Source organism: Cetorhinus maximus, chromosome 12 (genome assembly GCF_964194155.1).
Source record: "Cetorhinus maximus chromosome 12, sCetMax3.hap1.1, whole genome shotgun sequence".
Taxonomy (NCBI): Eukaryota; Metazoa; Chordata; class Chondrichthyes; order Lamniformes; family Cetorhinidae; genus Cetorhinus; species Cetorhinus maximus.
In genome coordinates this window covers 27,011,055-27,025,669 of record NC_135890.1, presented here as the reverse complement: position 1 = coordinate 27,025,669, position 14,615 = coordinate 27,011,055, and the positions used below count along the sequence as shown (strand labels likewise).

Below are 14,615 nucleotides of genomic sequence, written 5' to 3'. Positions count from 1 at the left end.
AATAGAGACATGGAGTACAAAAGCCAAGAAGTTTTGCTAAACCTATAAAAAACAGTTAGACCCACTGTGACAATGGTTTCCAATTCTGTGCTCTCAAAGGATGTGAGGTGGAAGGTTAAGGGGGATGTGGAATAAGGGGCCTGGAAACAGGAGAAGTCCCAGGGCCCATGATTTCTCTTCCTGGCCCTCTACTAAGCACCCCAAACATTATCGCATCATGTGACTACCACGATTGTTAATGGTCTTTCATGATCCAGCAATTCCTAAGCCCCGGGAGTACATAGAACATAAGACTTTGAGAAATTCCTAACGAGCTTAGAAGTGCAAAATGGACAGAAAAAGTTGATGCAATCAGCATGAAAAAAAAATCAAGGCGGCCAATAATTTAACTTTCCATTCAGTAGGTACAGATTAATAGATTTGAGATGAAGTATAAAGGAATAAATAAAATTGAAGTAATTTTAAAAAAATGATTAGTGGTTGCTTACTCATTCTTGAACTTCGAGGATTTTTCAGGCTCTGTTTTTAAAAAAAAGGAAAAATATTAAAGTACCTTTCAACAATCCAACATTTCTAATTATATCTACATGATTTTAAGTTATTTAAATATGCCATTACACTAGAGTGCATTACCTTACTCCTCACCATCTTTACTTGCTCAACAGTCTGTGATTGTGGAAAACCACTCCATTCGGCAGACTTCCCAATATGAACAGGCCTAACAGGAGAGCCTGTGGCAAAAAAAAATTGATTAATGTTAAAATAAAATTCATCAAATCATTCACTCTAAGACTTGCATTTCAATATCTTAATAATTAGATTCCATTTACTTACAAATTCTGGGTGCTACAGTAATTTGTACCACAAATAATGACCAAGGGCAGAAACTGCATAATATAATCATAAATTTGAAGTATTCAACTATGAATCATTATGTGGTAATCACATCACAAGCTTGGATCCTTCAGTGGGGCAAATTAGAGTATGTATCAACGAGAGTTAAACCATGAAAAAAATGCAAAAATCAATTGGGATAGGAAAAATGTGTGCGCTAAAATGGGGTATTTTTTTTAAACATTGTATTCAACAGTATTTTTCTCAGTCAGCATGTCGCCATTCATCACCCAACATAGGGATTGAAACCATGACCCTGGGATTAAGAATTCCATTACCTAACAACTGAGCTAACCGAGACAGGCAGACAAGGCTTCAGTTTATCATTTTATCTGAAAAATGGCATCGCCAAGACAGCACTTCCTCAATACTGCATTGAATTGTCAGCTGAGATTATGACAACCCAAAAGATTCTCACTCAAAAGAAATGACACCAATGACTGAGCCAAATTCACATCATTAATGAAACAAATTAATCAGGCAAAGGCAGTCCAGTATTGGCTTTTAAAGGGAAGGTCACACTTTAAAAAGCATACAATTTGTTAAAAAAAAAATCACAGACCGAATGGCTCAGATCTTCTGGTTCCCAGATGGTCGCAGACCAGACATACCCTGAAGGATGTGCCATGGGGCCCCAGGGAAGTCCCAATGCAAGGAATCCCTGGGAATTATCCAGCAAGTTACAACTTCTGATGGATAATTCCCCTGGATCGAGAACCCTCCACAAAATTCTCCAATTCAGTGTGTGCCGGAGACCTCAGAAGGTTCCGATTCACTCACCGGTTGTTAGGCAGGAAATATTAGACAGAAAAAAAACCATGTTAACTCCTGGGTAACTATACAACTGACCCCTGACTCCCCACTACCCCTTCTCTCAACTCTCCGAGCATCCCTGATTCTACCCCCAACCCTCCGAACCACTGCCCCCCATCCCCAAACCCAATTCTCTCAAATGCAACTCCTGACTCGCGTGCGCCACCCCCCGCCCCCCCCCCCCCCAACCCCTGGCTCACCAGCCTAGTCTAACCTCACCACCTTACCCAATTACCTCACTCACACATTCACTAACACAGTAAAAAGCTCTTTAAAACGTCCCAAAGCTTTTCACTGCATTAGTGAATGAAGACTTACCAAAAATGTGGCAGCTAGTGCCAAATAAGGGGTGTGGCTTGGCTTCCCCCGACGAACCTACACTACCAGAAAGGGCTCCCGAAACAGGTTCAGAAGTCCAGGCCAAAAATGTGGAGCTCTGGCGCTGTCTAAGAAAAAAGGGAGGGAGATGACAATCCGACAGTGATTGCCACTCTTTGGAAGATTCGCCCCAATATGATTCACCTGGATTTTCTAAGAGCATTTGATAAGAGACTTATGGGAAAGATAATGGCACATAGGATTAAGGAGAATGTAATAATGAACAGAGATAGCTCAAGGACAGAACACAAAGGGTAGGGGGTGATTGAGAAATTTCTTATGAGAAATTTCCTAACTGGAAAGATGTAAGTGGTGGTTCACAGGGTTTATCATCAGAGTTGCCCTTACTTACTTTATGCAGAAGTGATCTGGACATAAAACGAGAGAAACGATAAATTTGACAAAGGAAATTGGATAAGACATAGCTGGGCAGGTAGCAAAATCAAGCAGCAACATTCACTCAATTGTACATTATTGCTGCCATTCCTGAAATAGGCAACGTTCTACTCACCATTTCACTTTATTATTAACGTACTCTTTTACCAAGAACATTTTCTTCTTCACAAAATTAAATGGCTTTACATGGGCATTATAAAGGGAATAGTACAAAATATCTGATTTGGCTACATTAATTATAATTCTGCACACTGACCAGTAACAGGTCTGATTAAAATATTAATGCAACAATTTTACATTTAAATAGTATCTTTGTTGTAACAAACCATCCTCAGGTGCTTTTCAGAGGCACAAGGAAAGAAATGGACACCAGTCCAGAGGAGATAGCTTGACCAAAAGCTTGGTTAAAGCGGGTTGTAAGGGAAGTCTTAAGGGAGGTGGAGGGATTTAAAAAGAATTACAGAGCATGGAGCCTAGGCAGCTAAAAGCGCAGTCAACAATGAGGTAAAAGGGAGGTTGGCAGGGGCAGTGGATGCTAAGAGTCAGAAGCACAGATTCCAGAGGAGGCGGAGGAGCTGGAGTAGGTTACAGAGTTAGGAAGGGGGAAGCAATGAAGCTATAAGAGCAGGTCAGAGGCTGGGAATTCTGCAGCAAGTAACTCCCCTCCTGATTCCCCAAAGCCTATCCACCATCTACAAGGCACAGGTCAGGAGTGTGATGGAATACTCTCCATTTGCCTCGATGAGTACAGTTCCAACAACATTCAAGCTCAACATCATCCAAAACAAAGCATCCCACTTGACTGGCACCCTATCCACCACCTTAAACATTCACTCCCTCCATCACTGACGTACAGTGGCAGCAGTGTATACAAGATGCACTACAGCAACTCACCAACACTCCTCAGACAGCACCTTCCAAACCCAGAACCTCTACCACCAAGAAGGACAAGGCAGCAGATGCATGGGAACACCAAGTTTCCCTCCAAGCCACGCACCATCCAGACTTGGAACTATGTTGCCATTCCTTCACTGTGGCAGGGTCAAAATCCTGGAACTCCCTTCTTAACAGCACTGTGGACAACTCCAAATGGACTGCAGTGTTTCAAAAAAGGCAGCTCGCCACCATCTTCTCAAGGACAATTAGCGATGTGCAATAAATACTGGCCTAGCCAGCGACGCCCACATCCAATGAAAGAATGTTTTTAAAAAATGGGGATTGGGGATGGTGAGTGAGGGAGACTTGGTGCAGAATAGGATCTGGGCATCAGAGTTTTGGATGAGTTCAAGATTAGAGGATGGAGGCTGAGAAGCTGACCTGAACAGTACTGCAATTATCAAAACTTGAGGCGATGAAGGCATGGATGAGAGTTTCCGTGGCAGTTGGGCTGAGGTAGGAGGTGGAAGCAGTCCTTCTTTGTGATGGCAAGGATTTAGAGATGGAATCTGATCAAGGTCAAACAGAATGCTAAGGATGTAAACAGTGTGGTTCAGTGAAGATGGTTGGAAGGGAAAGGAATGAAATTGGTGGGAAAGGCTAAAGAAAATAGTTTTGCTCTTCTCTATGGTTAGCTGGAGGAATTGGGCTGGATGTCAGACAAGCAGTCTGACAACACATAGACGTTATGGAAGAGTCTAGACAAGGTGAAGAGGTGCAGCCGGTCCTCAGCAAACACTGAAAGTTGATCCCATGTCTGCAGAGGATGGCACCAAGGTTCAGCATGTCGGTGAAGAAGAAGAACTGGGCAAGTGTAAGTGCACGAGGGAAAAACCAACATGCTTCAGAACAGTAGGTCACAGGTTTGTACTCTCAATTCAGCACCTAGAAATTACAGAAGATTGTTTTTATGCAATCATGGGAAGATCAAAAAAGGCCAAGCATTCACCCATATGAAGGGAAGAAAACAAATGGCTGACTATGATTTGCTGAAGCTTTGCATGATTTATGGCTGGAAATTAATCGTTATGGCAGCAAATATTATTGCACAACTGTTCAACCGGGATGGGAGGAGTGCGCAGTTTCTCTAGTGCCACTACTCCATAGATCGCATCACAAGTGTAAATGTTTTATTCACCCATCAAAATGGCCAATTGTTTTCTTTCGCTAATGTTAGAACCAGAATAAAAAAGACCTTAACCAGGCCTCTTTCAATAAATCAATCATTCGAGTTTATTATGAAATGAAACTTTTTAAAAGCAAGTTGCAAAAACTGGTTAACATTCAATTTGTAATCCGGGAATGTAGCTATATACCCCTTTAAATCCTAATAAACACGGAAAGGACAAAACAAATAGGGTCTCTGCAGAGGTTAGCATTTAAGGGAAAAGAAAACACTTTTTGGCCAATGAGAAAACTTTGTAAAAGGATAAAGTTTGAAGGATTTTGACACTGTCCATCTGGTGTTCCTGCATGCGAAGACAGATCATTGATCACAGTAGTTATCTGGACGTTCTTTCCAAAGGAGCTTTGGCATGGAGGACAGAGCGTGATCAATGACCTTGGGATCTTTCTCTCAACTTCTCAGGTTTCCAAATACAGATGAGTTATACTGAGATGAGGATTTCTAGCTGGATACTGATAACTAAACTGAATTTCAGACAGGGCAGGGAGAAAGTGAGTTGGACAATCTTCTCCTTTTCAGTTTATTCCCAAAAAAGGAGTCCAATACAGAAACTCATCTCAGTCAGATGGTTTCCAGAAAATCACCAGGGCCCCTCAGCCTCTGAAAGCAGTAGTTTTTTTTTTCTCCAGCAATTAAAGTTCAAATAAACAAGTGGTTCTTATCTCCTCAGTTGCCTTGCTGGTCATTTAGCTGAAGTCATGTGACTTCTTGGAAAAGGCAGTTTGCTCACAGTCCAAAGTGAACTTATAATTTTTTTTTAAAAAGAGGTCAGTTCCCAATAAAGTGTCCAAATAATTCAATGTCCTTCCAATTCTTAAAAACATATAGTTCTTGGAGATATGTATTCATAACAGTACTCAATTCCAAATTATTGCCACTGGGTGTCATTGTAATAAATGTATATACCATAATATGGTGCTGAAATATTGCATTCTTGCCACTAGATGACATTATGCACTGTATACTGATGCCTACCTTGTTATATAGCACCACCCAGTGGCAGATATATGACACGTCAAATCAATAAGAATCTGGCTTTAAATTTCTTCTTTGTTACACAATGTTAAGTAGTAGTACATATCAATCCTGAGATTGCAGTTTTGATTAGATTAATCAGTTGGACTTAGAGATTTTATATAGGCCCCAGATAAAATAACATCTACTACTGAAAATTCAAACTTGAAATTACTGTTGACTGATTGATGTCTTGGGACTGCCTAAGCAATTCACACCAACCAATTTATCAGGCAAAAATGAGATCATTCTACTACTCTCTCCATTTGCAGTACCTAGAAAAGTTATCCTGTCCAGCTAATTATGGTGGCTTAGTGGACCCATGAATAAAGTATGATTCACCAGTGTCCACACGACTTGAACATATGATTTCAGCAACTTTATAACAATTAAAAAGAAACAGATCTTACCGGATTCATTAGCCACAACAAAAGATTCAGGAGTTCTTTCTGGCAAAGGAGGTGGACTGTCTGCTTTGCTTCCAGAACCTTTCAAAATAAAATTTCAAAATTGGTTTGATTACTACCATTCCAGTTCCCCTGCTGCAGCTTTGTAGAGAGTATTTTCATCAGGCGTTTAAAGCATAGTGGGCCTGATATGCTATTATGAAGACAGCGGGAAATTCGATACGCTAGATAAAACATTTCTGTATTTACTGTCATACTTAATACAGGAGCTGCTACTCCTGCACGAAAGTCAGAACTGTACACACTTTATTTTAAGTACTCATTTTGCCAAGTTGCAAATGCGGAGGGGAACATAATTCAGCAATCATACAATGTTACACAATTGACAGGAGGAATCGGCCAATTTTGTAACTAGACATACTAAATGGAGTATAGTTGGTATCAAATGACATCAGAGGGATATTTAGCCATGTCCAAAAATATTAACTCTGTTATCTAGTTGAAATTACTGAACAGCCACAGGTGAGGTTACCGCAGAAATGTTTTTAGCCATCATGTGTATATTTACTCAAACCCCACTTAGTGCAAAACTTTGCAGTGTGCCTCCTTCACTGAAGTTTGGAATTCTGGCATGAAGTTATCAGACACATCACATCCTGGTGCAGCTTCTAACTTTTTGTCCAGCGATTGGATGCAATCAGTACATCATTTCCGTCAGTGCGATTCCCCAGAATGTTGACTTGCATGAGCTCTGCTTGATCCAGCCCTACGCACTATCCAGAACATGCTGTCCACACTTTATCATGATGTGCCCTGCTGTCACTACTATTGGTTGGGCTCACTGTCTTCAGGTGCCTTAAGTGGTTGTTCAATGGATCAAGCTGACCACAATGACAGCTCCAGTCGCCATATAATGTTACTAGTTTTCAGCCATGTTACATATAATTTTAGCAATAATCAACAACTAAGGAAGTAAAGCATAACTATCAAAAACAACATGCAATGCTTTTTGGCTTATCATTTTACCAACAAACAAAAAGTTCTAGTACATGTCCATACTCCTGCAACTATTAGTATCGAGATCATAGCATCTTTATTACCTATTTTATCTACTAATCAAAGTTGCATTAGCCAAATCAGATTCCCAATTTAGTCACATGTGGCTAGTGTATTAGATAACACTAAATTAATAAAAGGTTTAACAGGAACTTGATGAGTTTTTTTTGTTTGATTATATTTGCAGAGCAATAATGGTTTTAGAAAGCACAAAAACTAAACCCATCAGTAGTAGCAAAACTCTATATATTTTCATTGATTTTGACAATTATTGTATGTCGCAACAAAACTAAGCAAAAACAGAAATGCCCCATTTCTGAAAAACAGTAGTTCGAGTATCACCAGATTGTCATCAGTTTGTCAAGTGACAATCCTATTCATACCATTAAACTACGAAAAAAGATGTAGTTGGAAATGCATACATTTTTGCCACAACTGATGCCATCTCAAAATTGGACAAAAGGAATTGTTCCTATGCATTCGGTTCATTTAGAAAAGAAAGATGTTATTGTCATTTCTACGTCAAATTGTAACCAAATATAAACAGCTAAATTAATAATCACATGATGCATGATTATGCTATGGGAATAACTTCAGATTATGTTCATTATCTCAGAGACCATTTTAGCTGGCAATTTTAGGTCAGGTTGAAGCTATCAGGCCAGATTTTGCTGTAGCTGGGCACGTAACAATGTCAATGTTAGTTGGATTTGTCCCATTTTTACACACTAGGTTGCTAAAACAAAAAGTTGATAATGTCACAGCAAGGGAAACAGAGCACCTGGGACCTGAGTGAACAAGGCAACCCTTACCCAATTATGTTGATGGTTTGAGGGGGAAAAGAATCATCACAAGAACGGAGGAGAAAGTGTAAATTGGAGTGGGTCAATTCAATGCCACAGGAAGAATTATAGAAAAAAAGAGGGTGAGCACGCTTAAGGGCGAGCGTGTGTGGGAGAGGCAGAGCGAGGGGAATAAGAGCAAGAGGTTTAAATTTGACATCTTTAAACTCTCCAATAATACCTGAAGCAATGGCACTTCACACTTAAAACAGTTAATTTTCAGTGCTAGTGGATGATTAACAGTAATTAGCAATTATTACATAGTTAAAAGGGTGCTTATGCTTGAGATAACAAGACTTAACTTTGTGGCTAGTTTAGTTAAAGTCTACTGCAAATACAGCAGCATCGCAACATTTAATGGATGTCAATGGTGAGGCAGATAGTGATATGTCATTCTCACAAAGCTAACAGTGGAGTGGCTAAACTGGGGTGCTAGTTTTGGATATTCAGATTTAAAATCACACATCTGCTCCTCACCTGAAGTTGCTGTACCATATATGCATAAACAATAGAAAGAACCATTAGCATCACTGTTATCTTGACAGTGGAATCTAGCCAATCCTATTTGTTAGGAAAGTTTAAGCACATAATTTTCTCCAAAATTATGGTGAAAAATGGATAAAGCTTCCGAACTTTCTTTTTATTCATTCATGGGATATGGGCATCGCTGGCTAGGCCAGCATTTATTGCTCATCCCTAATTGCCCTGGAGAAGGTGGTGGTGAGCCACCGCCTTGAACAGCTGCAATCCATGTGGTGTAGATACACCCACAGTGCTGTTAGGGAGGGAGTGCCAGGATTTTGACGCAGCAACAGTGAAGGAACGGTGATATAGTTCCAAGTCAGGTGCATGGCTTGGAGGTGAACTTTCAAAGTGGCGGTGTTCCCATGTCCTTGTCCTTCTACATGGTAGAAATCATGGGTTTGGAAGGTGCTGCCCTAGGAGCCCTGGTGAGTTCCTGCAGTGCATCTTGTACATCAGCAGTGGAGGGAGTGAACACTTGTGGGTGAGGTGCCAATCAAGTGGGTTGCTTTGTCCTGGATGGTATTAAAGTTTCTTGAGTGTTGTTGGAGCTGCACTCATTCAGGCAAATGGAGAGTGTTCCATCACATTCCTGACTTGTGCCTTGTAGATGATGAACAGGATTTGGGGAGTCGGGAGGTGAGTTACTTGGTGCAAGATTCCTAGCCTCTGACCTGCTCCTGTAGCCATAGTATTTATATAGTTAGTCCAGTTCAATTTCTGATCAATGGTAACCTCCCTGGATGTTGATAGTGGGGTATTCAGCGGTGGTTATACCATTGAATGTCAAGGAGCAATAGTTAGATTCTCTGTTATTGGAGATGGTCTTTACCTGGCACTTGTATGGCATGAATGTTACTTGCAACTTGTCAGCCCAAGCCTCTATATTGTCCAGGTCTTACTGAAGTAGTCCATGTCCAAATGCAGTATCTGAGGAATCATGAATGGTGCTGAGCATTGTGCAATCATCAGCAAACATCCCCACTTCTGACCTCATGATGCAGCAGCTGAAGATGGTTGGGCCTAGGGCACTACCTTGAGAAATGCCCGCAGTGATGTTCTGGAACTGAGATGATTGACCTCCAACAACCATAATCATCTTCCTTTGTGTTAGGTATGACCCCAACCAGTGGAGAGTTTTCTCCTGATTCCCGCTGACTCCAGCTTTGCTGGGCTCCTTGATGCCATACTCGGTCAAATGCTGCCTTTATGTCAAGGGCAGTCACTCTCAGCTCACCCCTTGAGTTCAGCTTTTTTTTAATGTTTGTCCAAGGCTGTAATTAGGTCAGGAGCTGAGTGGCCCTGGTGGAAGCCAAACTGAGCATCAGTGAGCAGGTTATTGCTAAGCAATTGCCGTTGATAGCGATGTTGATGATCCCTTCCATCACTTTACTGATGATCGAGACTGGACTGATGGGGTGGTAATTGGCTGGGTTGGATTTGTCCTGCTTTTTGTGTACAGGGCATATTTGGGCAATTTTCCACATTGCTGGGCAGATGCCAGTGATGTAGCTGTACTGGAACAGCTTGCAACTGAACAGCAATTAATGAATAACAGGGTTTGTTGCAAACATGAAAGTGAAACCAGCATTAATGTCCTTCGCTTCTGTATACATCCAACTCCTGCATGGCTGGAACATATCACTAAATTTTGGCAAACAATACCACACACCACAGAAATATTAATACATCGTAACTGGCATCCATTTCATTCAATCTGAGACATCTGGAGTGAACAGGCAGGGTAGTCTTTAATCCCATGCACATTTTCACCAAATAATGCAGCGGAACTACATGAACGTCAAAGCCAATTTTATAATGCCACATCCACTGAGTTTGATATAATATCTTAATTTATGAGACTTTCCCATAGCCTCTCTAATTCTTACTACCCCATTCTCAATTATTCATAAATCTGGATCTCAAGACACTAAACATTTAAGTATGATTTATATATCATTTAACAATTGCTCATCTGGGAGAATTCCAACTGGTTAATTGTTTCTCCCTGATTGCAAAAGTTGGCAGAAGTCTTTTGGGAGTCTTCAAGTCTTGGCCCCATCCCATTTGTCATCCACATGCTGCCTCTCGGTGACATCATCCAAAAGCAGTGTGTTAGTTTGCTGACAGCATTTATGCTGACAGCAACACCTCACTCAACTCCTCCACTGTTGCTAAATTATCAGACTGCTTTTCTGACATCCAGTACTGGATGAGTAGAAATTTTCAATTAAATATTGGGAAGACTGAAGGCATTGTTTTTGGTCCATGCTCCAAACTCCATTCCTAGGTACTAACTCCATCCCTCTCCCTGGCAGCAGTCTGAGATTAAACCAGTCTGTTCGCATCCTTGGTGTCACATCTGACCACCAGTTGAGCTTCTGATCTCATATTCACACTAAGACTGTCACAGCTCTTCTTCTGCTGAAACCCTCTTATCTCTAAGTTATTCAACACGCTCTTGGCTAATCTCAGTTCTCCCTCAGCAAACGTGAAATCATCCAAAACTCTACGGCTTGTGTCCTAAGCAGCACCCATTCACCTACCACCCCTGGGCTCACTGACCTACATTGGCTCCAGGTTAAGCAACGCCTCAATTTAAAATTTTCATCCTCATTTAAAATCTGCCTCTGGCCTTGCACTTCCCTATTAACTGTAATCTCCTCCAGCTCCACACCTTCAGAGATATCTACACTTCTCCAATTCTGGCCTCTTGAACATCGATTTTAATTGTTCTACCATTAGTGGTCTAGGCCCTAAGCTCCAGAATTTCCTCTCTACACATCTGTCTACTTTGGTTTCCTGTTTTAAGACTCTCCTTAAAACATACCACTCTGATCGAGCTTTTGGTAGTCTGACCTAGTATCTCCTTTATGTGGCTTAGTGCCATTTTGTCTTATATTGCTCCCATGAAGCACCTTGGGCCATTTTATTACATCAAGGCTCTATATAAATAAGTTCTTATTGTAGTGTGCAGCTAATATTGTAACCACAATATTCAGCCATGATCAGCTACACACCAGAGATTGTATCCTCTCCCTCCAGCGTTTTGTACAGCCATGCTGATTATTATGATCTTTAATCCCATTCATTAGCTAGTGAAAGAGAACTTTAAACAGGTTAAAATCAGCACTGCCTCAATGGCTTTTTGAAGGCAGCCTATTCTATTAATCTACAATATTGGATGGCGGGGAGTGGGGAGGGGATTGGAGAGGGGAGAAGAAAAATATAGGGAAACAAGTTTCTTCCTTCTAATTTCACTTTTATTCTACCAGAAGTCGCTGCATAGCACGCAGGACTTTTTTTTTAAGTAGCGAGGAATGTGCGATTTAAGGAGGTGGTGGTGGGTCTTCTACCTGATTCACTGCAGTCAATGGTGTTCTCACAATGGTGTTAGGTTATTTTAAGATTTTGACTCAGCAATAAAGGAATAGCAGCAAATGTCCAAATCCATATGCTAGGTGATTTGCAGATGAACTTGCAGCTGAAAGTGTTTCCATGATGCTGCTGCTTATATACTTCTTCTTGGCAAAGTTCACAAAGCTGTCAAAGACTGTACGCATTGAAGCCACAGTGCACCACAGGTGGAGGGAGTAATGGGGCACTGATCAGACAGCTTAGTCTTGGATGGCATCAAGCTTCAAATGCTGCATTGGCTGCACCCATTTAGAAACTTGGTGAGTAGTCTAACACACACCTGGTGTGAGTTTTATAGATGGTGGAAGTATCTTTCCACTTTATAGAAAATAGCATGATAATACAGGGAACCTCCTAAAGCGAGGCATTGAAATACTTACAATGATGCTGCAAAGGAAACAAAATGCAGGACACTTCTTTTCAATACATACTGCAACTTTCTCACCAAAGCAGCAAAACCACAGCATAGCACAACATGAATGACAAAAATATAAAAACCTTAAAATTCCACATCTTAGAATAACATCACTCATTCTTCTCTGAACCCCCTCTAAATAAATTTCAATAGTTAAAACAACTAAGGATATACAAGTCCCCTTTGCATTTTAATACTAAATCACAAAGGAGGAGAATAATTAAACACAACCAATCAAGTGCCTTACACTGGGGCCCACTGGCTGTGTGAGAACACTCCTGTAACAGTGCCTCTTAATGAATTTTCACAATTTATACACAGAGAAAATGTACACAGGAAAAAAATGATCACTTTTGGTAAAATGTCTGTGTAAAGTTTTGTAGAATTTTCTTCTTGCTCCAGGTATCAAACTTTTGAAAGAAATGTTTTTATTTCTGACCTGTAGCCAGAAATGTAGAGGCATCTACAATCTATATACCCCGTTCACCAAATAACATAAATGTAATTAACTTCAGGACTTGCCTCTTTACACCACTTCCTCATAGGAATCACCTAAACAGTGACTTTAAAAAGACAAGCTAAGTTAAAAGCTGAGCATAATTATACTCCAGACTTCATGAGCAATGAAACAAGCCAATTAAAATGACCAGATCTTGATCAGAACTAGTCAACAACTCAGTACTTAAAAGGTTTTCACCCAACACCATTTACAATTCTGTTTTTTTTTAATATAGGAATTCAACTGGTTGCCAATTGTTATGGTGCAAAATGGTAGAATGCTATTGAAGGAACAAGACAGGCATTTTTTAATTTGCCGAAGTAATTGTTTCAAAAATGTCAATTTAAAATATTGCTTTTTGTTTAAACTTGTACATTAACTATTTCTCCGCATGTATTTAAATCTATATGATTAAAACTATAGTTACTGTAAAACAATATTAGTAGTTTAGAATTAAAACCCCTTTATTTTCATAGAAGTCATAGTCCAATTCTCTAAAAAAGATACTAAATGTTTATAGAACAAACTTTTATATATATGTATGCAAATTGTGCTCTAAAACCATTGATCTCTCACAGAGTCTGGATTTGTGACATGGAGACACTTGTGAACAGGCTTTTTTTTGAAGGTAGGTTTAGCTTTTAAATATCCATCCATCAAATAGCACAGCAGCTATAAAGTCCAAAATACAGCTAGCAGTAAGATGCAAAGTGAAGTTTTACAGAGTTTTAAAAAAATATTAGCCTTCATAAAAATTAAGTGATTAATGACTCCCACTGCAAAAGAGTACTGGATTTCTTAGTGTGAAGTAAACACTTACATTTCTGGACTCCTAAATTTAACTTGTTGGGTGGATGCTCTCGGGCAATAGACATAGGTGATATTTTTCTTGTTGAAGGGGTTTCATTTTGTATGGTGGCAGTAACAATGGCACTTGTTAAAATACTGGTAACATTTTTAGGTACAGCTTTCTCAACATCCATCTCCTCCGGCTCAGAGTCAGAGTGGAGAGGATTAGTAAAACTGAGGGGTGCCACATTTACAGAGTGGTCAATGGTGTCCACAGCCAAATGCTGAACTACAGGTATCTCTTTCGATGATGGTTCTGCTGGTACAGCAGGTGCTTTAGAAGAATGGCATTGAGCATTGTACAATTTATCACCAGTGGAAGACTTGCTAAACGTAGTTGGTGTACATTCATGGCTTGCCTTGTTCCACAAGGCATGAGCTCTTTCTTTAAGTGGCAATTGTACTGGTCTCAAGACAACATCAGAACTCCTCCGTTCCTGAGTAGCATCCGTGTGTTGAATATCGACCTCTGAATTGACAGACATCTGTCCACAGCTTAATTCCACGGATTTACTTGTTTGCTCAATCTCAATTGCTGAAGTGGACTTCAGTTTACTTGATGGCACTCTGTTAAAAGAGCCGTTTCCTCCAGGTGGGGACATTTCAAAACTTTTGAGTCCTTCTTGGAGTGGTATCTTCTTTATTTCAATACTCAGTTTTCTTTCCAACTTTTTTTCAATAGCTTCAGCGTGCGCAGCACAATTTTCAATCTGTTTGTACGTATCCACAGGTTTGTTGTAGTTTTCATTGAGATCTGTGGGAGGTGGTGTTGTAAATGAATGCACTACTGGCTTGGGATGATATCGGTCATTATCTTGCCACACAGTAGTAACAGCTGGGTACGCAGATGGAGGAGAAGGAGTGAGAATAGGTGGTACTGGTTGGGGCTCCGGAGGCTGCAAGATTTCTTCTTTAGCGTCTCCTTCTACCAGGCAGCTATGGAAGTATTTTTGGTTGGGTGGTTAAGGAGGGAACAGGTGCAGGGAGGAGA

At 40.3% G+C, this 14,615-nt stretch overlaps 1 protein-coding gene across 6 annotated transcripts in view; it reads right to left on the bottom strand.

Moving 5' to 3' along the window:
• LOC144687324 (tyrosine-protein phosphatase non-receptor type 12-like) overlaps nt 1-14,615 on the bottom strand; it is a 113,503-nt gene that overhangs the window by 14,760 nt on the left and 84,128 nt on the right. For 4 of the 6 annotated variants that reach the window (XM_078553276.1, XM_078553275.1, XM_078553274.1 and 1 more), the window contains 4 exons: nt 13,596-14,560; nt 6,028-6,105; nt 634-731; nt 489-519 (listed from right to left, as the gene is read on the bottom strand). In XM_078553276.1, coding sequence (XP_078409402.1) covers nt 489-519; nt 634-731; nt 6,028-6,105; nt 13,596-14,560 — 1,172 coding nt within the window. The remainder of the gene's footprint in view (nt 1-488; nt 520-633; nt 732-6,027; nt 6,106-13,595; nt 14,561-14,615) is intronic. The other 2 variants (XM_078553277.1, XM_078553280.1) reach the window with 1 other exon arrangement.